Consider the following 25,134-nt stretch of genomic DNA (forward strand, 5'->3'; position numbering starts at 1 on the left):
CAGGGTGATTGAAAAGTAACCCCCTATTTTAAAATAATTATAATTTATTCATATGTTGTAATATTTTTCTCATTTTTTTGTGTATGTTCCATGATTAAAGGAGCAAGTCTATTCTACCAAACCATCTTTGGAAGAACTTGAAGGGCGAATACGAGAAGTTATGTCTTCCATCCCACAAGAGTTCCTTGTGAAATCAGTTAATGCGGTTCCCACCCGGCTTGAGAAACTGGAGGCTAATGCTGGCGCCCATATCGAATTTTAAATCAAACTCCATTTTAATAAAACACTTTCTTCTCATGCTCATTTCTTGTAAGAATTACAGTTCAAGTACTGAAAAAAAGGGAGTTACTTTTCAATCACCCCGTAGTGAATCGCATCATATTGCATCGTAACTGGAGCTAAATGGATCATGTCATAACGCTTTGTAATTGGAATGTATCATACCGTATCATATCAGAAATGAAGTGAATTATACCGTACCGTGACGGTGGTGCCTTAATACACATCCTGAACGTATTGTATCATTCTCAGTGATGGAGAGTGAATCACTGAGCTTACTGCAATGCTTTCCTCATGGACCTGCCACTCATTTGTCCCTGGGTATCGAGCCTGAGCTGACATTTCCTCTGACATCGGATTTCCTTGCTATCGTTTCGTCCCGTTTAGGCACACTTCTCAACGGCTAAACATACAATATAAAACAGGAAATGACAAACATGCTGTAAAACTGTGCAAATATTACACACACGCACACACACTGCTTGACAGATGGCACCAGCCAGCAAGCCAAAACATAGCTCAGCTCCCCCCTGGCTTCCTTAAGTGGCCACTGCACAGTGACTTCGGGGATGTTGCCAGCGGCAGGGGAAAGAAAAAGTGCAGACAATCTTGGGAGTCAATAGCGGTCTGTGGGCGGCAACAAATTATTCAGACGGCACAGTGGCGGGTTTTTATCCAGCCATTTGGGCGTGCGGGAGAAAAGCAAATCATTCCTTATTGACAGGATAATGTTTGTTTCCGAGGCCATGCTCACATCCATCCAATACAGAGCTTGTCCTGTTCAGTGCACACCAGATCGTTGATGCTCTTTTGGATGAGGTTACAGTTTCAAACAAGAGTCAAGGTTTCAAATGACCCTTTCTAATTCGCCTTTCAAAACTTCATTAGGGTTTGGTTAGGTAAAGCTACAAGGGTAAGTGAATCACATGCTATTGCATCATAATTGAAGTGAAACGTATCATACAGTATTGCATCGTAAACAGAGTAAATCGTACCATATTATAATTGGAGTGAACCAAATCAAGATTTTAGTGAAGTGCATCACATAATAATTGGAATTAAATGAAGCATTAGGGTTTCAAATAATGGTGGGCTTTCTCATTCGCAGCCAAGGTTTGGGTTTCAAAATGGAGTTTCAAGACAGGTTTTACGTTTCAGTCTAGGGTTAGTGTCTAAAATTAAGATTTCAAGCCAGGGGTAGGGTTTCAAACAAGGGTGAATGTTTCAGTTTTGGGCTTCAAATTGATTTTACCTTTTAAGTCAATAAGGTTTTCAGTCATTATGACATCCATACCATATTGACAACCAATGAGTGATCTTTAAAGTCCTGATTAGGACTTGAGTTTTAATTCCATTGCCACCAAAAACAAATCATTTAAGTGGCTATTTAACTGCTATGGGTCCATCCAGTTTGAAGACAATTAGATGAATAATGGCAAATTTTGTGTGCGTGTGTTTTCTGAGTTTGCCCTTGCTGTGACCCTGACATTTAACAGAGTCCTTGTTACTTTGGCATATCCAAAGCACTGAGATTAAAGAACCTACATGGGAAATATCAAGTGTTTTGGTGTGGATTTGTACGTGTAAGGGACAAACAAACAGACCAACCAAGTTAATAGAAAGTAACAGCGAAAAGCACACTCACTTGTTCTGTGGGGAGAAGAAGTAGACGGACCAGTGCTCTCGACTCTCACACCAATCCGGCTTGTACACCTCAAACATCTTCTGCACGCGAAAACAAACACCCTGTATGGAAGAAGAAGAAAGTTCTTTTGCTTCCAGTTACAACTACGGTGTAAAAAGAGTTTTGGGGTGGATTAATGATCTAATAAAGTGGAAGTGGCCTGAGGAAACTCCCAGCTTTCACCATGGCAAGACTGACTTTGTTGTGCTGTACTTTAGTGCCACATTTTAGTCAGGTCATTATGATTAAAACAACAACATATATATATATATATATTTTTTTTTTACTGGGTTCAAGTTGGGTTTCAAACCCGGGTCAGGGTTTAAAGACTTTGCAGTGGGTTCAATTAAGGTGTCAAATCTGGATTTTATAGCCAGAGTTTAGGTTTCAAATGAAGGTTTCTAGACCTGGTTATGGTTTTGATTAAGGTTTAGGGTTTCAAATTCGGGTTTCAACCCAGGTTTAAGGTGTCAAAGAAAGACTAGGGTTTCAAAGAAAGGTTAGGGTTTCAAATTAGGGTTTCAAGTTATGGGTACAAACAATGTACCCATAACGTTTAATAATGTTTAAAAACAGAGGTTTTATGTTAGGGTTTGAAATTAGGGTTTTAAGCCTGGGTAAGGGTTTCAAACAAGGGTTAAGGTTTCAAGTCTTAAACAAGTCTTAGGTTTTGAATTTAGAGTTTCAAGTCTGAGATAATGTTTCAAGTTTGGGTTTTTAATTACGGTTTCAAGCATTGGTTAGGGTTTCAAATTACTATTCCTGCTTGGCTGAAGAGTTCAATTTAGGGTTTTAAATTAGCATTTCCAGCCTGGGTTAGGGTTTCAAACCAGAGTTAAGGTTTCAAATTAGTGTCTGAAGCCAGCATTTGGGTTTGAAGTTAGGGTTTCAAGCTTAGTTTATGTTTTCAAAGTAGGTTCACCACTTACATAGTCAGTCTCTTCATCTAGATTTGCTCTCTCCTTGCGTGCATTGACTTGCGGGAAAACATTAACCATCAGTAGGCTGTGGGGTCCGGGGGTCTTGCCGTTACAGTCCCGGTGGTCCGTCCCGACGCCGCTCCCCGTCCCGGAACCCCCTGTGACAGACCCCCTGCTTCTCTTCCCGGAGCTGGTGTTTGCGGGAGGCGGGCAGCCCCCCTGTCCCCCGGCCCGGAGTAGCTCCGGTAGTTCCAGGGACAGAGCCCGGCGGTCCCTTCTGGACAGCAGGAGTCCGGCTGGGGGAGGACCGTGAAGGGGTGGAGCATGGTGGGGGTGTGGGGGCCTGGAGAGGAGGGACTCCTGCTCGGCAGGGTGGGGGTACGAGTAAGGGGTGCGTGTGCTGTGTACGCGGAGGCTCCCCCCCACCAGAGGAGCCCCTCCGAAGCCGTAGTTCCTGCGGCCCAGGCTATTGGAGCTGGACCTTGAGATAATGTGAGAATCAACACGGGAACCATTGACACAGTTTTGTTTTATTAAGCTTTTCATTTGCAGGCTAATGAGCAGCGCCAACGTTTTCCAATCATGAAGCAGTTATGACGGTTTTAAAAATTCATGAAGGAAAATGGTTCTCTAATTGTCGTTCTTACCTGCGGCTCCACGCAGATTGAGGATGAAAAGGGCGTCCCCAGTTGTGGTAGTTGGAACTGCGACCGAGCCGCTAAAAAAAACGGAAACAAAATGGTGACAAAATTTCACGCTGATCTGGATTTGTTAAACAGGATTTTTTTCCCCCAGTGTGTTTACACTGCCACCAAAGGCATAATCTGGATCAGATCCGGATCAGATCGGTGAATGGCTACTGACGCTGCATACGCGTAGCAAGCAATCGAAATTGGATTAAATTTGATTTCCATTGAGCATCAACATAAGGAACTTTGTACGTTTTGCTTTTTCTTCTTCAAGGGCTCTTACAATAAATTGATCATGCTATGTACTATAAGCATGCTATATTCTATGTTCACTCTATGTAAAATGACCACACTTTCCTGGGGACGCTCCAGAGCCAAGTGCCCAGAACTGCTTAGACTGTTGTCCGCTGAGAGGGACCTCAGATCGAACACTTACACTGACAAAGGCCCCATCAAACCCTGGTTCTTTTTTTTTCTTTTTCGGATTAAGTATGTCAGTCAGTGGTGATCATAGAAGACTGCCGATACTCAGAAGGATAATTCATAAGGAAATTAGGTTTGCTGTAGTGGGTCAATCATTTATGAATAAACAAGGAAAATACAAACTTGCCATTGTAAATAAGGCCACCCTCAACGCTGTGCCGTTTAAAATACAAAACCCCGGCGTGTGGCAGCCCTTTTTTTTTTTGAGGAAGAGAAGGCAGCCATGTTTTTCTCAGCGTGTCTAAACCTCTCAGCAGGATGGACCTAATTATATGTTTTACCCTTCGCCAAGACGCAAGCCCGAGCCGCTACCGTACGGCGGAAACAGAAAATAATTCCGTGTCACCGTCACTATGGAAACAGTAATGAAGTGTGCAACACAGGAAGTTAAATCCCGTGTGTGTGTTGAAGTCAGGCAAATTGCCGTCAGAATAATTTCTTCCAACCACAAGCGACAACGAATACGACAACAGAAACTCAATGCCGGGACATGTTTTCGCTTTTCAACTTTTTGCTGAAAAAGTCCAATATTTTTTTTAAATTTGAACTAAGATAAGTAATGGCACACTTTTCCTCAATGAGATTCACATTTTGTCTTTTGAAAAGCAAATCACATCCGTTGAGAAATGGCAACGTTGTTAAATGTTAAGTAGAATAACAAGAACTGTGCGTTAGAGACGCCTGAAACAGTACTTAATTAATGACCGATATGTCCCCTAGTGGCTGTGAGTAACATAGTGATGACATAAGAGCAATCTAATTGGGCGCTTTGATCTTCTCGCGATGCCATTAAATTGTTGTTTCTCGGTCCACAAGCTCACTTTGGAACTTCTTGCAGAAAAAGTCCAATAATGGACTCTATGTATTTTATAGAGAATAGTTTTCATAATAATTGTGTTAAATTCCATTCACATACTTTGAATGACCGTAGCATTCAATTGCTTTGTTTTACTCAGGCTGCCTGCAGCCAGGTCGGCATTGCAAACAAATGAGAATCTGTTCTCAACTGCTTTACCTGGATAAATAAAGGTTAAATAAATAAAACAAATCCCAAATCCCAAATCCCAATTAGAGCAACAATGCTACGTGCCATCTGGCAAAAGAGCTGCATATTTTCTTATTCGACTTCATTGGATGACGTGCGTCTTCTGATGCATCTTCATGCAGACATCATCCATCAGTGTGTGACCTTCAGCGTGTCAGACACATGGACAAATAACCGACGTGGTGATTAAAAACCAAGGATGTTTCGCGTGTCAATGCAGCCTCATTTCAATCAATTCACCGAGTGTCAGATGAGGTCCAATTACAACGAGCAGCTGCTCTCCCAAATGACACTCACATTTAATCATTCATAATTCACTAGTAAGTTTAAGTTCGGAAAGATTCCCAGTCGAGATTTTGGTTGTTTCGGTTGTCCGTGGATTATTTGCATTGGTAATAACTCAAAAGGTAATACAGAGATAAATGTAACATGTACCGCTATATATTTTCAAATGGTACCAACAGCATTCTTCTACGATATTAGGAAGTATCCAAGCAGGGATTTGGGGGTGTTTCTGCAGTCCACAGATCAATGACATTCCATTTAAAATCAGATGGAAACATTTTTATCCGAATTTAATTTCATTTCCACCCCAGCATTTTAAGGATAACATTTCCAGCGGTCTCAGTCGATCGGTCCTGCTGCTAGGTCGAGATCTCTCCGAGCTGTTTCAGTGCTCCATGGATATTTACTAATGGAAATAACTTTTCAAATCAAATCAAATTCATTTATATAGCACTTTTCATTCATTCTGGCTGTGTCTTGGTCACCCAAGGACTGCTACTGCTGGAAATAACTGTTAAATGGAATGTCATGCAGGGATGAATTTACCTTAGTGGTCAGGTTTGAGCTTTCCACAGTTCCACCTTCACCTTCTATGACATCGGAATGTACCCCAGCCGGACTTTACGCTCTTTCTGGGGTCAGCAGATTGTTTAACATTGGAAATAACTTTTGAAGGAAAGGTGATACAGAGATCAATTTTACTTCCGCCCCTATTGTGGGGTAAGCTTCCAACAGTACCACTAGCATCCTTGCTATGACTTCTGACAGTATTTGAGATGGGATTTTCGCTCTTTCGGTGGTCCACGGATCGTTACCATTATAAATAACTTTTGAACAAAGGTCATACAGGGATGAATATACTTCTACCTCAACACTCAGTGATATTTAGTGAATAAATGTTTAGTGCTGTTACCGGTCGTCTTTTGGCAAGTTTCTACAAAGTACTTCCTGTTTTTGTATCCTTGGCTTGAAAAGGACTTAATTAACGAGCTCCACAAAGAACTCATTTGGGCTGACAAGGAGGAGCTCTGAGTGAGGATGTAGACTGTTGAGTTATCTTAATGCGCTAGCGGCTAGCTGCCTACATTTTGTGTTCGACCACCTTCACCGAATGGATTTTGAACATACCAGCGAGAGGGACCGTCTCTCCAGGCTCCCCTTTCCCCCACTAATCACGCTGCTGTTCCGTGACTCGCCAGTGAAGCTCTGCCTCTCGGAGGAGTGCGAGCCCCCACGGGACCCTGCGAGGGCGCCCAGCTCTAGGTGGCCGTTGGGCATTAAGGTGTAGATCCTGGGGTCTGGAAAATGAAATCCGAAAAGAGAGAACTTTGTGAACGCCTTTTAATATTACTGTCATATTTCGAGACAGCTAGTGGTGACTCCTTGCCAGTATGACCATCAATCACAGAAAGTGGAAGGAATTTGGTGGGAAATAACATCGCCACTTTCTAGTAAAAATACACAAAAACTAGATAATGCTATTTCTGTAGGAATTGCATGTGAATGCTGAAAAGCTGATAGTGGACTGAAATGAGAGAATAGTTTCCATGGTTAGAATTGGTTGAGAAATGTGGAAGGAGGAGGTCAACATGTAAAATGTCTACATTGATTTGGAAATGCGGAACACTGAAAAATGTGCAAATTTCCGGAGTGGGAAAAATACTTTCCAATATGCCACAAATGAGTTGAAACTTCTGAAGTTATAATGGTTTGAATCAGTTGAATAAGTAGCGGAATATGGAAGGATAACTTAATATTTGGAAAATGTCTCCATTCATGAAAGTACGATTTTTTTCATGTAAAATTTGGAAATGAGGCAGTGAGAATTTTTGGAACGTGACAAATAGTTCCCCAGATATCCTGAATGAGCTGAACATTTTGATTGGCTGAGAAATGCTGAGGTTTTCCAATGACAAAAAAGCACGGCGAAGGATAATGATTATAAATTATTTTGGTCCAGCATAGCATTATGTATGAACACTCTGCAGCATTCACCTTATAATAAAAATCTCACCGGACAGTTTTATGGAATCGCGCTTCTCGCTCTCATCAAAGTTGGAGGAGGATCGGTCGTCGTCAGAATAGGAACGATTGGCGTCACCCTGGTGGTCACATGAGGAAGTGAAGAGAGGAGTTTGTACACAGGGGCTTCTGACCAACATGATGTAGTAAACATGGATCCGCTTCATGGTGACAAACATGCCACGGTTGGAGCCAGACACAGTTTGATGTGTTGATGCCTTACCTCTGCCTGAAAACCCTCGACCAAGATGGCCACCAGCAGGTTGAAAAGGACGTAGTTCCCAAAGGTCATGAGGGCCACAAAGTAGAGCGCCGCCAGTGGTGACGTGGCCGCCATGCCGTTGTACAAGACCACGTTCCAGTCCTCCTGAGTCAGGATCTACAACAACAGTGAGGAAAACATCTTATTGATTATAATATTATTAAATGTCCCTTTGTCAGTGTTTACCAACTCGCTTGCTTGCTCACGCATAAAGATTTTGCGTAATCACGCTAACTTGCACTCCCTCATTAACACAAAGTCACTCACTCAGGGCATTTTCCATAATCATGTTCACTAGCTAACTTGCTAACAAACTCACTCAATAATGAACAACAGTCACACAGTCATCCACTAACAAAGTCACACAATCAATCAATAATATAATCACTCAGTCACCAACAAATCAAGTCACTCACCAAGTGACTAACTGGGTCACTTATTCACTCACTCAATGACTGACTAGAAGACTAACTGGCTGACTAAGTCCCTCACTCACTCACCAAACCTCCATTATTGTTTTAGTGAAAGCAGATTTGTTTAGCACATCTTTTGGATTGGATGTGACATGATAGTGTCCCTAATGAAGTGGCCCGTGGGCGTACACAGGCAGCGGAGTACCTGGAAGACCGTGACGATGGCCCACAGCAGCGAGTCAAAGTTCTTCCTGTCGGGCACCGTGTCTCCCATCTCCGTCTTCAGGCTGAACTTGCAGCCAAAGATGTGCATCCCCAAAATACTATTGCAGAGAGAACGCCACTCATGAACACACAATACACACATTCAGTGTATACGTAATCTTATTGTTGTTTACATCTACAGACAACCACTTGTGGTGCTCTCTGTGTCCATGAATATTGCCCAGTGGAGCAGTTTGTTGGCCCTCAGGCCACTGTTGCCGTCTGAGCGTGTGCGCTCCATTTGTCGCTCTTCAAGCGTCTGCTTGTAAAAGCGTGGCGCACAGGCTCAAGTATCTGCTTGTTTCATTGCATCCGATGCTAATAGTCATCCACTGTGATCCTCCAAGGCAGCCAAGTCGGCACGTTGCACAAAACACTTCACGAATAAAAGCGGCTGGCAGAAAACACTTGAAATTGGAAAATAAAGACGTGTGTGTGCGCGTGTGTGTGTGTGGGTGTGTGTGGGTGTGTGTGTGAGAAAGAAAGACTAACATGCACTTGAATGACTAAATTATTGGGACAAGAGGTCATTCCAACAATAGCAGGAGCGTCCAAACTTTTCCCATTGAGGCAACATACACAAAAAAAAAAAAATGGTAAAATGGTAATTTGCTAACTGATTTACTGTTTTTGCATAATCAATATGAATAACTCGCTGGTTAACTAACTGACCGACCCACCGACTGACTGACTGACCATCCAACCAACTAAGTGAGTAAGGAAGGAAGGAAGTAGGTTGGTAGGCAACTTCTCACTAATGGACTGATTGACTGACTGACTCACTCACTCACTAATTAACTTACCAATCCACTCGCTTACTCACTCATGCCATTTTTTTCCTGTAATGATCGTAATTACATACGTAACTAAATACCTACCTACCTACCTAACAAACTTAATGGCTAACTAATTCATCCATCCATCCATCCATCCATTTTCTCCCGCTTATCCGAGGTCGGGTCGCGGGGGCAGTAGCTTTAGCAGGGACGCCCAGACTTCCCTCTCCCCAGCCATTTCATCCGGCTCTTCCGGGGGGATCCCGAGGCTTTCCCAGGCCAGCCGAAAGACGTAGTCTCTCCAGCGTGTCCTGGGTCGTCCCCGGGATCTCCTTCCGGTGGGACGTGCCCGGAACACCTCACCGGGGAGGCGTCCGGGAGGCATCCGAATCAGATGCCCCAGCCACCTCATCTGGCTCCTCTCAATGTGGAGGAGCAGCGGGTCTACTCTGAGCCCCTCCCGGATGACCGAGCTTCTCACCCTATCTGGGGAGGAAACTAATTTCGGCCGCTTGTATCCGGGATCTTGTTCTTTTGGTCACGACCCGCAGCTCGTGACCATAGGTGGGGTAGGAACACAGATCGACCGGTAAATTCAGAGCTTCGCCTTTCGGCTTAGCTCCTTCTTTACCACAACGAACCGATACAAAGTCCGCATCACTGCAGACGCTGCACCGATCTGCCTGTCGATCTCCCGTTCCATTCTTCCCTCACTCGTGAACAAGACCCCAAGATATTTGAACTCCTCCACTTGGGGAAGGATCTAATTCCCGACCTGGAGAGGGCACTGCACCCTTTTCTGACTGAGGACCATGGTCTCTGATTTGGAGGTGCTGATTCGCATCCCAGCCGCTTCACACTCAGCTGCGAACCGCTCCAGTGAGAGTTGGAGGTCACGGCTTGATGAAGCCAACAGAACCACATCATCTGCAAAAAGCAGAGATGCAATACTGAGGCCACCAAACCGGACCCCGCCTACGCCTCTGCTGCGCTGAGAAATTCCAAATTCCAACCCTCAACGGACCAAACTCTGACACCGGTCGTACAGGGGCTGAACAGCCTGTATCAGGTGTTTCGGTACCCCATACTCCCGAAGCACCCCCCACAGGACTCCGCGAGGGACACGGTCGAACGCCTTCTCCAAGTCCCCAAGTAGACTGATTTGGCGAACTCCCATGCACCCTCTAGGACCTTGGCTGTGAAACAGTGGACCAGCTCTACACCCTCGGCTAACTAATTCGAATTTTGTGATTCAGTTGCAAAAAAAATTGGTGGAATTAAACGGATCTCTATTGATCAAGTTTGATATAATATCCAACGTAGCTAACATAGTTTGTCATGCAAAAAGCCTTGTCGGGGTGACATTTTTGTTCCCTCGTCTATGACGAAGTTACGGTGGAGTCCTATAATTGTGCCTAGCAACAAGTGCTCCGTGTCCAGGTGTCTAGTCCAACCTCTGAAAAATGGGTAACATTGATTGATGATCGATTGATTAATTGATTGCTTAGGCTTACCTGAAGATGAAAATGAAGAGCATGAGCAGCATGCAGAAAGTGGCCACATTGTCCATGGTCTTCATGAGAACCACCAGCTGCCTCCTCAGAGCCGGCATGAACCTGACGAGTTTGAGGACCCGCAGGAGCCGGAAGGTCCTCAGCACCGACAGTCCGCCGTCAGACTGGCCCACGATCTCACACACGCTGGACACAACAACAACAGAGGACGGAGAAATTGGGCGTGGGGGTTGGTGGTCTGGTCAATTCAGTGATTCTTTTACACTAGTGGTACTCGTACCACACTTCACGTACCACTCTTTTTGTGTCAATGGAAACTCGGGGATACCCTGAACTAGGGCTGAAATTTATGATTCATTTAATAATTGATTCATCTGTGTTGATTAATTGATGAATTGGATAATTTTTTTTAAAAAAATGAATCATTTCCATCCTTTGATCAAAAACAGGACATTATTTCAAATTGACAGTGCAGAAGATGGACAAAAAAAATGATTATGATTCAGTTACTGGTTGCGTCCTTTAGAAAATGGGCACAGATGTTAATGATTCTTGCAAATGATGTTTGCAAATGTCTTATTTTGCTTAAACACGAAGATAATCACTCTGCTTTCACAAAGGACGACAAAGATCTGAGAATATTTACTCTTTGAGGATTTGGTTTATTTTAAGTTAAATAATGTCTCTAAACGATTAATCGATTAGCAATATAGTTGTCACTTAATTTGATAGTCGATTAGTTGTTGATTGATCGATTCCTTGTTGCACATCTACCCTGAACCTTTAAAATGTACAAACGAAATGTGTTCGGTAAAGAACATGAAAGCCCGGTTGCTCCTCTTCTTCCTGCTTTATCGCGTGCGCATCAAAGACTCCGCCTGCTTGATGACAAGAGAATAGCGTGGCCTCAATGGAGCTCCGTACGCTTTAGCGAGCACATTGAGGCGGATGAAGAGCGGGAAATTGGAGATAAGACACTGATACAGATATGTTGAATGGTGCGGTGTGGCGTGACGGCCTCATTTGATCTTGCAAAGCTTTCGGGCGGCTTTCATGTCTTTGATGGGGACGCCCATCAAATGAATGGCGGCAAACTGGAAACGCACGAAAAAAAAAAAAAAGCGAAAGGGTGTTTTGACGCTGTGGCATTCAAGCAGGTGGAGCGCAGGCAGCGTTACAAAGCATAGAGAAGCGTTCAAGTACCAGGGTGCTTTCTGCGGTTCATGCATCGCCACTTCACTGGGTTTGTCCTGGTGTGGTTTCAAAAAGGAGTTTCAAGTAAAGGATATGGTTTCATAATCCAATCATAATTTGAATCCGTATGATTGGCTTCAAACCCTAATTTAAAGCTATAACCCAGGCTTGAAACCCTATTTCAAACCCCATCCTTTGTTTGAAACCCTAACCTTTGCTTCCAAGCCTTTTTTGGAACCATAACACTGGTTTGAAACCCTAATTTGAAATCATAAGCCTCGTTCGATGCCCTCACATTGGATTCCAACCTTCATTTGAAGCCATAACCTAGTTTTGAAACACTAAATTGTAACCCTATCTGTAGTTTTGAAACCCTTTACCTTTGCTTCCAAACTTTATTTGAAGTCATAACTTAGGATCAAAACCCTAATTTAAAAGCCTATCCCTTGTTTGAAATTCTTAACCTTTGCTTCCAAGCCTCATTTGCCACCCGAGCTGGAGGGAAATCCTAACCTTGGATATAAACCTGAAGCTGAAACACGAACCCTGACTTGAAACAGTAAACTGCAACCCCAATACTGGCTTGAAACCCTAAATTGACATTATTACCCCAGTTTCAAACCAAACATGAAACTCAGACCCTGGTTTGAAACCTGAGCCTGGGCTATAACCCCAAATTAGAAGCCGTAACCAAGGTTGGAAGCCCTAATTTGAAAGACTAACCCTCGTGTTAAACCATAACCCTGTCTAAGTTGAAACCCTAAATGGAAATCCCAACCTTGGGTACAAACCCTAATTTGAAACGCTAAACCGGATTCAAAACCCGAAATTGCAACGCCTACACTGGCTTGAAACACTAATTTGACACCCTAACACTACTTTCAAACCCTCATTTGAAAATATAAAACCCTAACCTTGTCTTAAAACCCACATTTAAAACCCTAACATCGGCTTAATGCTATAATGTGTAAGCCGATCCCTAGTTTGAAGCACAACCTTGGTGAATTAACTACATGCTGCTACACCAAGTCAGCAATTTCTCATACTTTTCCGGAAAATGCCCATTCCATTAGTGACGACTCATCGGTGTAGAGACCTTACCTGATGATGACGATGATGCCGTCAAAGACGTTGTAGGGGTTCCTCAGGTAGTGGAAGGAGCCGAAGGCGGTGAGTTTGAGGATCATCTCCAGGGAGAACATGCTGGTGAAGACAATGTTGCAGATCTCCAGAACGTTGGTCAGCTCCTCTGGCTGAAGGGGAATAAACAAAGGGATTAATTCGTCCATTCGCAGCATGCTTTAATGCTGCGTTATTGTATATATACTGTACCTGCTTTCATGCGCTGAAAATAAGCTAATGTTATTATTCAGTGCATTAATAAGGTATAACTTTTTTTGTTGAGTGCAGTACAGGCAATATCGCTAGTTGCTGACCTACTGACCTGTGGGTGTTATACAGAGTGCACTACTCACCTGTTGCCAGCTTGAATGTACTTGTATATTTTGTGTTACGGTATCAGTTCCGGCTTCAACTGGATTTACTGATTTACTAACCCGAACCATAACTCTGTGTTTCACCGACAGTATCTGCAGGGATCTCGTTTGCACAACGCGCTTACGTCACCGATGCGTGGACGCGGAAATGAAGCGTTCGACTCAGAAGTGCCAAGACAGCGGTTGGAAAATGCAAAGCCGAATTGAGAAGAGGGAGGAAAAAAAGACATGGCGAAAGTGTGGTCGCATTTCATAGTGAAATGCAAGGCGAGCACACATTTGTTGTAACGCGAACCTTCCTCTTCGCTGAGTACGACGCCGCGTCGCGGGACCCGAGAGACGAAGGGAAGCTTAACGTTAGTCTACTTTACTCCGATAACTTAAGCGCTGCGTTAGGTCTCTTTTAATTATGAGCACCGTTGAATAGGTGGCTTTTTTTTTTCTTCTTTTTACTGTGACAAGGACAGTATAATGCAACCATAACGGTACATACAGTGTGCTTTTTGTTCAACGTAGTCACAGTGTGTCATATGGCCAATCTGATGAGTCAGATGAGTTGAGTCAAGCAGGTAAAAAATGAGGAATAAGAGGGAAATGGATCATCATCATGTACCCAAACATAGGACGGTTTTGGTGAAGGGAGATGAAGGAAATATTTTTCTCTCTTGAGGTTTCTTCATTTTCACTTGAAGAAATTGAACACTTTCAACACTTTTAGTCGTACAAAGAATATTTGTCTTATTCTTAGTCAGCTGGTGTAAGATCATAAATGCACAGCCATGAACCTAATGTATTGATATGTCACAAAATGTTAAGTGAAGATGCACAAAGGCTGTTAAGTGGATATTTCCCACTGGGGGCTCTTATTAAAACTGCATATAATATGTGAAATGCCATTATGAATCAAAACAAAGGATTTGAACAAACATAACCTCTAAAACGGTTCAGTTAAGGTTTAATTAAACTATGTAAAATTGTTTGACACTTCACTCTTGTGTCAAGATGCCAAACAGAAACAGAAAACTCAAACTTTATTTTTCTCAAGTTGAGCACTTTATTTGAACACGTATAAACTTTTTCTTATTTACTCGCCCTTGTTGTGAAATGCAGCCCTACTTGTATTTAGTAAATGGAAGAACATTGCACAGTTAGCAGGGCAGACTTTGTAAGATCTGTACAAGTCTTTATGATGTTCTAATATCATTTTATCAGTGGCATAAAAACAACATCAACGATACTATCGTTTATCTTGAAAGTTTTTGGGAAGATGCATTGTTTTAAAAAATGTGTCCTATCGTGGCAGGCTTAAACATACAATATTGAGAGAGAGGAAGAGCAATGGATAACAAAAAATATTGTACAAACAGTATGAAAGATTAAAGATTAAAGAGTAACAACGGTAATACAAATCTGCACTATAGCGGAAATGTGAAGCAAGAAATGTGATGTAGCGGAGGATTACTGTACCTATATTCCGTGATTATAAATTGCCGGGACTCATTGTTCCAAGGCTTGGACTCATCGTTTCCATGACATGTGCATCCTGGGACTCACACAGTCTATGTATTTGTCATTGTGTTGTTGGAAATTGTGTGCTTTGTGGCTTGAGTACTTGGTATCGGTATTGGTGAGTGAATAATCGTACTGGTTTTCGTCTGGAGAAAAAAGTGGTATCGAACAGCCCTAATATAATTGATTTGTCATGAGGCAGCACGTTGGTGCCAGTGTTGGGGACATCTGCCTCGCAGTAAAACGTTCTGCTTTCAAATCTCGGCACTGATGTTTCTGTATGGAGTTTATGAATTTCAAACAATAACTGTGACTTGGAACCGTAATTTGAAACCCGAGTTTTATCTTGAACCCACTATTTGAAACAACAAATTTCAAACCCTAATTTGAAACTAACACTGGCTTCAAACCCTAATTTGAAACACTAACCATGATTTGAAACCCTAACGCCATCTTGAAAAACTAATCTGAAACCTTAACCCAGGCTTGCCGCTTGAAACCCTGATTCAAGAAAACTTCAAAACTTCGAATTTGTAACCCTAACCTAGCCTTGAAACCCCAATATTAAACCCTAATCTTTTCATCGAACAGTTTAAATCCCTAGCCCACACAGTTGAGAGCCCAATTTGAAACCTTAACCCATGGTTCGCACCTTCTTTTGGAACCCTAACCTTTGCTTCAAGCCCAAACTTGAAACCCTAGCCCTTGACTGAAACCCTAATTTGAAAACCTAGTCTTGTCTTGAAACCCAAATTTAAAACCATAAACCTTGCTTGAAACTGTAATCTTGACTTGAAATCGTAATTTGATTCTCTAAACCGGCGGCACGGTGGACAACTGGCTAGCACATATGCCTCCCAGTTCTGAGGACTGGGGTTCAAATCCTGGCCCCTCCTGTGCGGAGTTTACATGTTCTCCCCGTGCCTGCGTGGGTTTTCTCCGGGCACTCCGGTTTCCTCCCGCATCCCAAAAACATGCGCGGTAGGTTGATTGAGGACTCTAAATTTGCCCTTAGGTGTGAATGTGTGCGAGAATGGTTGTTTGTTTGTATGTGCCCTGCGATTGGCTGGCGACCGGTTCAGGGTGTACCCTGCCTCTCGCCCGAACTTAGCTGGGATAGGCTCCTGCACGCCCGTGACCCTTGTGAGGATAAAGCGGTACAGAAAAGGGATGGATTCTCTAAACCTGTCTTCAAACCTCACCCTTGTTGAAAACCCCCAATTAATCTTGAAATGAAAACCCAAATTTGAAACACTAACTTGAGCTTCAAACTGTAATTTGCAACAATAACCCTGGCTTGAAACCCTAACTTGAAGAGAGAGGGTGAAAAAACTGCGTCCTTGGAAACAGTCTGACTGTCTGACAACAAGTCGTCCTGCTGCAGATCATTTTTGTATCTGGCTTTCTAGTGATGTGCATCAATGTGTGTTTGCTGACATTTGTACAGCAATAACCACTATATTTGTCCACACACACACACGCCCACACACACACGCACAGCCACCAGTGACGTTTTTGACCTTTCAACATGACCACCGCAAAATCGATGCTCTGTGTTCTTGCCTTTACATGTATGTGTGTGTTGTGACAACACTAATAAGATCTTAGTGGCGGGCTAATGATGCTTGCCCACCAGTTTGGCTAACGACCTGTGTTGCGCTCTCATTAGGGGCAGACCTGGGATCAAATCTGAAGACCTGACTAATACTGAACTATAACAAGCACACTGGTGTAAGCGAACCACAGGAGGGGCTGTACACGGCAAAAGCAAGGAAGGCAGTACAGGAATGAGGCTCGCCACGAATAACCAAAACGTGCGAGTGGTTGAAATTGAAAAAGAAATTGAAATCCTATTTGAAACCATAATCCTAGCTTGAAACCCAAATTTAAACTAACTCTTGCCTGAAACCCAAAGCCAGACTTTGGATTTTTAATATGAAATGCAGAACCCATAACTGAATCCTTAACCTTGGCTTGAAACCCAAATGAGAAACTCAACCCAACCTTTTGCTTCAAATTCTAATTAAAAACTCAAATTTTGGGTTACCCTAATTTAAAACCCTAACCCTTGATTTTAAGCTTTGACTGACAGCCTTGAAAGCCTAATTTGTAGCCCTAACCCTGGCCTCAAAACATAATTACAGATCCTAATTTGGGCTTCAAACCCTAATTTAAAACCATAACCCAAGCTTGAAACCCAAATTTATAACACTAACCATGACTTCATATACTAATAACCCTAAGACACTGTAATTTAAAACCAGCGTAGTCCGTTGGCTATTATTGACAAAATTAGTTTAAGCGCAAACCATTACGATCAACATTCCCACAAATCCCGTCTGATGTCATCACGCTGGCTCTCCATCCTGCCTTCATCCGTGCAACGAGCTCTTCACGCCGTATTAATAATTCCTTGGCTTCTACAAGGAAGACTAACGTGACTTATAGGATGCAGCAGTTAGGACAGGTGACCAATCCCATTTTTTTTTTAGCTCATAATTGTGACGGCAGGAGCGATCCCGGGAGTGCTAGGCTCTCGGAAGCGTGACATTTACACTGTCTTCTTCCAGAATGTCACCACTGCTTTTAACATCGATCCAAAAAAGACATTGCATATTTTAACTTGGGGGTAAAATTATTATTATTATTTTTTTTTTTTTAAAGGAAATTAGTGGCTCAGGCTGGAGATGTAAGTCAGTGATAACATAACATTAAAAGGAATAGTATTCTTGCATAGCATCATGTAGTAGCGTGTTGTATGAACGATGTTAAAAGTAGCACATCATAATTGGAGTGAATACTATTTTAATTTTAGTGAATCATATAGGAATTGATGTTAATCGTAACGTATCGAAATTAGAGTGAATCATAGTGTAACTGGGGTGAATTGTAAGTGAATCATATTCCATCATAAACGAAGTTAAGTAATTGTATTGTAACTGAAGTAAATTCTATTTTACTAGGTGTGAATCACATCGTATTTTAATTGAGCTGAAACATAACGCATTGAAATTGCTGTGAATTGTATTGTATCATATTTCAAGGGAATCACAATATATTATGATTGGAGCCAATTGTATCAGAATCAGTGTAAATAGTACCAAATTATATTTAATCGTATCGTAATTGGTGTAAATCGTATCGTATGGTATAATAATTGAAGGTGAATCACATCATACTGTAATTCAGAATCAGAATCAGCTTTCTTGGCCAAGTATATTGAAAGAGAGAGGAATTTGTCTTGTGTGTCTTGCTTTATTGCTGGTCTAATTGGAATGAATCATGTTGCAATTGAAATGAATCATATTGTAATTGCTGTGAATCGTTTTGTCGTTGACATGAAACATATCGTAATTGATGTGAATCATACAGTAATTGGAGTGAATCGTACCGTAATTGGAGTGAATCTTACTGTAACTGAAATGGATGGCATTGTAATCGTATCTATCATAAATGGAATGAATCACATTGTATTGGAATTTGAGCGAATGGTATCGTAATTGATGTGATTTGTATCGTATTGTAATTAAAGTCACATTGTCGCATAATTGAATGAATTATATCACACCATAATAGACGTGAATCATAATGTATTTGGAATCTTTCAAATCCTGTTGAAATTGTATTGTCTTTTATCAGAATGAGAGTGAATCATATTGTAAATCAAATGAATCGTCATAATCACTCACATCCTAAGTAGAGTGAAATGTATCATAATTGGACAGAACCGTACCAAAATTGGTATGATTCATTCCAGTATCAAAATTGAAGTGTATCTTATTGTATCGTAATTGGAGGGAAGTGGATTTTATCATATCCTAGATGGAGGGAATTATTGATTTGAGATTTTTATTGAAATTGAAGTGAATCTTGACGTAACTTGAGTAAAACCTCTCATATCGTAAATGAAGTGTATCATATCATATTGGAGTGAATCATATTGCAACTGGAGTGAATGGCATTGGTTTTTGGAGTGAATCATATCGTATTATATTGTATTTGATCATGATTGGAGTGCGCCGTATCGTTATCGGAATGAATCGTATTGTAGAAAGTGTGTTTGTCTTCCACATGAGTCTGGTTGAAAGACAAGCTTGCGACTGTGGTTGCTCTCCAAGGCGACACAGGTGCAGTCACAATGAGCCTCTGATTCTCCAGTTCAAACGCAACCAAGCAAACGACAAGTTTGGGAGCAAGCGAGCAGGCCTACAAGATCTCTACCCTTTTAAACTGAGTCGCGTTCCGCCATCGTCAGAATATTTTTAGCCGCCTCCGAGATGTGAGACGAGAGTGAGGGGGCGCCGGCGTGTATCGAGCGCGGGAAACGTCGATAGAAAGACAAAGCGGGGACGGGAAACTGGAGGTAAAAAGAAAACAATGGGCCAAGAGCCACATCACCGCGGCCTAAAGAAGCAATTTAAGGGTAAACGCACACTAGGACATTGAAACCCAGACATCTTATTGTGGATTATTTCTAGTTGTTGTGTTGATTTCTATTGTGCAATGTGCCAGTTATCCTGAGTAACTATCAAGGAATGATTACAATGGGCCAGAAATAAACTAATGTGCCGAGCAGCAGCGGAACAGATAACATTCAGGTCGTGAGGAAAACAAGTTGGAAGTGTCTGCCATCTGATGTTAATTTGAATCAGTATTCACACTTTCATTCATTCATCAATATTGGTTAAGAAGTTGCAAATACTCCACAGAGTGCAAAAGCACATTGGAGTTCCCAAAATCCTTGCTTTCTACTTTCTGTGAACCACGCTCCTTTGTAATATAGCAAACGTCAATTAGATCGAGAAATGAATAATTATAGATGACTGCAATGTACCCCAGGATACAACGCAAAAGGAGACATTTCCATTTTTGGTGAATGTCGTCAAAAATAAAAATAAAATCAAATTAGTATTTCTGGTTTTCAGGTCAATGATAATTTTCATTTTGGGTATTTGAAATTCATATAAATTAAGCAATTAAGAAGAGAAACAAACCTTTATTGAAAGAGTCTTTTAGGGCTCCAACGATTATTTTAATAATCAATGAATGTGTCAGATTTAAAAAAATAATAATTTTAAAATTTCCATGCCTTTATTAAAAAACAGGTCAATTGATTACTTCAGTTACTGGTTTGGTGGGAAACATCCATAAGGAAATAAGCAAAAATGTTGATCGTTCTTTTCCAAGGTAAAATCAGATGTTTGCAAATGTCTTATTTTGGCTAAACACAAAGATAATCAGTCTTCTTTCGTGGAGGACTACAGAAATATGAGAATATTTACTGTTGAGAGGCTGAAATTCTGAAAATTGGGACAAGTTTATTTCAATTATGTCTCTAAAACAATCCATTATCAGAATAGCTGTCGATTCATTTGATAATCAATTCATCGATTCATTGCCACACCTTATATAAAAAGGTCTATTATGTTCTTTCATCGCAAAACCCGACAACTCCAAGAAAATAACTCTTGAAAATGGACAAGTCCAAAATTTTCACGTAACTGTGAAATTACACTGAAACGTATACAAGTATTACACTTGGTAACAGCTGAGTGCACTAGAACTACAGTTCTCTTGAATGAACGATGCCGTGAGAGGCAGTCTGATACCCTCCCCTACACCCACCGTAGCCCTAACTCTAAGTCACCATTGCAAAGTGTCAATCAAAAGTAAACATGGTTATTTTGGTAACAGCAAAACATTGTCCCTAATGAAGTGTCCTGTAAAAGCAGTAGGATCTGGGGAGTTCAACAAGCACCAAAACAAACTCAAGCGAGCACCTTTAAGTGTGCTAGTAGGACAGGACGATGTAAGACGCGTGGTAGTGAATAAGAAAGTGTGGCACACATTTAGAAATGAAACAGAATTCGTGAATGGAAAATGGAAGCCGAGGATGAGTGAGAGTGTGTGTGTGTGTGTGTGTGTGTGTGTGCGCTTACACGGTCGCTTGCAGCCCAAACCGAAGGTGCTGATCAGCATTGTAATCATCATTTTGTGGCCACATACAAAAGTAACAAGAATTATTTTTTTTTTTCAATAAAAGTTATATATTTTAAAGAAAAAGTATATTTTTGAGGGAAAAAGTAGTGTATTTTTAAAAAAAGTTACATTTTCAAACAAAAAAAGTATATTTTGAGAAAAATAGCTGAATATTTGTAAAAAATGTGAATATTTAAATAGGTAAATAAATTTTTTTATATTATTTGTAATCATAATTTAATAAGACAAAAGTAGTATGATTTCACGAAAAGACATCGTATATTGTCAAGAAAAAGTCGTACATTTTCAAGAAAAAGGTTTGATTGAGAAAATGTTTATATTTAAAAATAAGTTGCATATTTTCAAAGAAATAAGAAGTATATTTTCTAAAAATAAGGTTTTGAAGAAACAGAAAATATTTTTCAGTAGCAAACCTATATCTTTTGATAAAAAAATGTATGTTTTGAAGAAAATATTGGCAAAAGAGATGTAGAGTATATTTTCAAAAAAAACTAATTGAGAAAAAGTAAAATATTTTCAACAAAAACAGTATATTCTTGAGAAAATAGGTGTGTCTATTTCAAGAAAAAAGGTTTCGACAAAAGAGTTATCTATCAAACCAAGTCATCTATTTTAATGGAAAAAAGTGTCAATTTGGTGTCATGGCTCACATTTGGAAATGAAACCGAATCGAAAATGGATGTGAGTGAGCATCTTAGGAAGCCAAGGAAGAGTAAATGTGCGTGTGTGTGCGTACATGCGCATACCTGCTGGTGATGCTCAATGCCCATACTGATGGTATTGATGAGGATGGCGATCATGATGCCCCTGTTGAAGTACTTGCTCTCCACGATGCCCCACAGCTTCATCCTGGTGTCGTACCACAGCCTCCCGCAGCGCTCGCCGGCGCCCTCGCGGAAGTCCTTGATGACGACGCCCTCCGCCGCCTCCCCATCACCCGTGACGGGCGTAACCCCGTCAGTGATGGGCGGGGGCTCTCCAGAGCGGGCGTGGTTGGGTTTGTCATGGTGGTGGCAAGGTGGGCCTGAGGGTGGACAAAATGTTAAACAACAAAAAAAAGGTGGCAACATGACTCATTATTACAACCAAGTAACGCCGCTGACTATTTGCAAACACTGTCATTGTATCAAGTTTAGCTTGCTGTTTATAAAAAAAAAAAAAAAAAAAAGGGGGCTTTATTGCAAAAAACAACATTTTCTTCACCATAAAAAAGCCTTTTTCTTCCAAGAAACACATTTTTTCAGTTTTTCCTTCCTCTTTCCTTCATTACCCCTCAAAATGTAAATTTTTCTTGTTTAAGATTTTTTAAAGATTTTTTTAGGACATCCATCCATCCATTTTCAACACCGCTTATCCTGGTTAGGGTCTCGGGACGCTGGAGCCTATCCCAGCTGACTTCGGGCGAACTACACCCTGAACTGGTCGCCAGTCAGTCGCAGGGCATATATAGACACGGACAACCATTCGCACTCACATTCATACTACTTTGAAAAAAAAAATATATATATATATATATATATATATATGTATATAAATAGGCTGTATACTTAAACATATATATATGTAACTATTCATAAAAGAAATTCTCAAATATTTACAAAAGAAAATCTTGGAAAATATACAATGATATACAAATAATGACAATAAAACAATACAATTATATAGCTCTTACTGAAAACCATATTTTTGAAAATATAAAATGTTTTCTCAATTTCTTTTTTCTAGAACATTTTTTAAAAGGATTTGCCTGTGTGGGTTTTCTCCGGGCACTCCGGTTTCCTCCTACATCCCAAAAACATGCAAGGTAGGTTAATTGAGGACTCTGAATTGCCTGTAGGTGTGAATGTGTGTGCGAATGGTTGTTTGTTTTTATGTGCTCTGCGATTGGCTGACAACCAGTTCAGGGTGTACCCTGCCTCCTGCCCGATGATTGCTGGGAAAGGCTCCAGCACTCCCGTGACCCTTGTGAGAAAAAGCGGTAAAGAAAATGGATGGATGGATGGATGGATTTTAAAAATTCTCGAAAATCTGCATTTTTTTTTTATCGAAAATACCTGTTATGTACAACTTCATTAAAGATCACATATCAAGTCCAATATGTTCTTGTACTTACCAGGTCGTAAAACGGTGCGGCTCGCCCGCCCTCCCCTCCCGTTGGCCCTGCGCTCCCTGGCGTCGCCCCCCCGCCGGCCCCTACCGACGCCGCGGAACCCTCGGGGTTTGCCGCGCAGGGCGTTGAAGAGGGCGAGGGCCTGCCTGCGGGCCTTGCGGATGACGTGGCAGAGGAGCTGGAAGAGTGCCTCATAGCAGTCGCCGGGCTCGCTGGCCAGCGTGGACGAGGACGAGCATCGGGCTCGCTGCTCCTGCATCAGCTGGTGCTCGCGCTGCTTGGTCTCCGAGAACTGCGTGGCGATCACCACCAGGCACAGGTTGATCATGAAGAATGAGCCCACCTTGAAGAGTCAACCACACCGTTTGTGAATATACAGAAGATATAAAAAGTTTGTATTATTTAAAGCCCTATTCAAATGCCAGGTTTGCATTATATAAACAAAAAAAATGAGGCCAACATAAATAATTTCCACCATTACTGTGGCCTATTACGCACCCAACTCAGTTGATTTAAAAAAATATATTTTAGAGAGGGAAAGTAAACAACTGACATAATTTGTTTGCACAAGTGTGCTCACCCACTTAGAACTGGGAAATTACTGTGTTCAGAACAAATCAATCACATTCAAATTTATGCTGAAGGGAATGTATGCTTTTTAAAAAAAAATACAAAAAAAAATAAATCAGACCTCTCTGGTTCCATTTTGTATCTCTAATTTGATTCCTAGAAAATCACCACGCCCGAGGAAAAACAGCCAATCAGAGACAGAAGGTTTGACTGACATTTTCCACACACTCACAGTTTGTGGGCATGCCACCGCAGCCTCGCGCTGACCTGTTACCTTGGGCTTCAGGAGCTTTGGTGAAACTATGTCAGAAGTTTTAAATCCCATTCCTTGTTTGCCAAGAACTGGGCACAAGATGAGCAAAACTGAAGCAGAGCAAAGATGCAACAAAAGAAGGATTTGGACAGATCCGGAGACAAAACAAGTGTGAACATAGGCCTTCCCTTACAGGACTCAGAAACAACAGCAGTACTGTATGCTTTTCTTGACTTCCCCCCCACCTTTTAGAAGCCTGAAAGTTTTGTGCTAACAGCGACGGCTATTTGGAACTGTTCATAATTCCCTCCAACTTGTCTAAGGTCCCAGTTTCAGCTGAAGAAAAACAGCCCCATGATGCTGCCATCACCACGCTTCAATTTTGGTGATGAGCAGTGCTGTGTTTCCCCTAAACATACCTTTTGCAGTTGTCACCAAACAGTTCAACCATGATTTTGGCAATAAATAAAACACATGCTAATTATGATAAGAACTAAACTAACAAAGCAACACTTCAAACGTTTAACTGAGAAATCAATCCGAATGCCAAAATTGTATTTTAAAGTTTATTAAACGGGGATACTTAGCAGGGTGACTGTAAAAATGTAATTACTGTGGTGTGCGTGTCCCCAAAACCTAATGAATACACACACACACACAAACACACACGGAGGAATCTACTGGTGTTTGCTTGGCCTCAGCAGTGTTACGATAAATATGGTGTGTCATAGCGAAGGCTTCTGGGACCTGCTGACTGCTTTCAGCGAGTCAATCAAGAGAAAGTGAGAAAAAGGAAGAAAAAGCACAGCGAGATCAAATGAAATAAAAAAAAAAAAAAAAGTGTTGCCGCCAATCTGCTTTCAAAACACACTCACATGCGCTTTTTATCCTACTGAATTTTACAAACATTTAATCTGGTAATCTAAAATAATGAAATTATCTGGTGATATTACAAATATTTATTCTTGTAAAATGACAATATTTTGCTCAAAGATTAAAATTTAATCACACAAAATTCTTTTTTCATACTATTACAAGTAGGTTTTTTTTTTAACTAATTATTTCACCTTAAAATTAGGACTTTATTCCCATACAATTATGGCCTTTTTTTGGTAACATTATGACTGAATGTAACGTGAACAAACATCCTGAAAAATTATGAACTTTTTTTTTGATATTGCAAGTTTGTCATATCATTGTGATTTGCCCTAATATTACAATTTAATCTTGTAAATTGAAAACATTATTTGTTAAAATTATGACTTTATTGCCATACAATTATTACATTTTTTGTAATATAATGACTGAATTTAATTCATTGAAACTTAATTTAATTCTCAACCAAGACTGATTAGAATACAGTAAG

At 41.1% G+C, this 25,134-nt stretch overlaps 1 protein-coding gene across 4 annotated transcripts in view; it reads right to left on the reverse strand.

Moving 5' to 3' along the window:
- LOC133476813 (voltage-dependent T-type calcium channel subunit alpha-1I-like) overlaps positions 1 to 25,134 on the reverse strand; it is a 102,325-nt gene that overhangs the window by 44,012 nt on the left and 33,179 nt on the right. For all 4 annotated transcript variants that reach the window (XM_061770712.1, XM_061770711.1, XM_061770710.1 and 1 more), the window contains exons 8-18: positions 22,949 to 23,288; positions 21,582 to 21,859; positions 12,932 to 13,083; positions 10,637 to 10,822; positions 8,288 to 8,405; positions 7,631 to 7,786; positions 7,400 to 7,487; positions 6,514 to 6,683; positions 3,531 to 3,601; positions 2,893 to 3,364; positions 1,925 to 2,025 (exon numbers count right to left, since the gene is read on the reverse strand). In XM_061770712.1, the coding sequence (XP_061626696.1) occupies positions 1,925 to 2,025; positions 2,893 to 3,364; positions 3,531 to 3,601; positions 6,514 to 6,683; positions 7,400 to 7,487; positions 7,631 to 7,786; positions 8,288 to 8,405; positions 10,637 to 10,822; positions 12,932 to 13,083; positions 21,582 to 21,859; positions 22,949 to 23,288 (2,132 nt within the window). The remainder of the gene's footprint in view (positions 1 to 1,924; positions 2,026 to 2,892; positions 3,365 to 3,530; positions 3,602 to 6,513; positions 6,684 to 7,399; positions 7,488 to 7,630; positions 7,787 to 8,287; positions 8,406 to 10,636; positions 10,823 to 12,931; positions 13,084 to 21,581; positions 21,860 to 22,948; positions 23,289 to 25,134) is intronic.

The sequence above is a fragment of the Phyllopteryx taeniolatus genome, chromosome 4 (assembly GCF_024500385.1).
Source record: "Phyllopteryx taeniolatus isolate TA_2022b chromosome 4, UOR_Ptae_1.2, whole genome shotgun sequence".
NCBI classification, from domain to species: domain Eukaryota; kingdom Metazoa; phylum Chordata; class Actinopteri; order Syngnathiformes; family Syngnathidae; genus Phyllopteryx; species Phyllopteryx taeniolatus.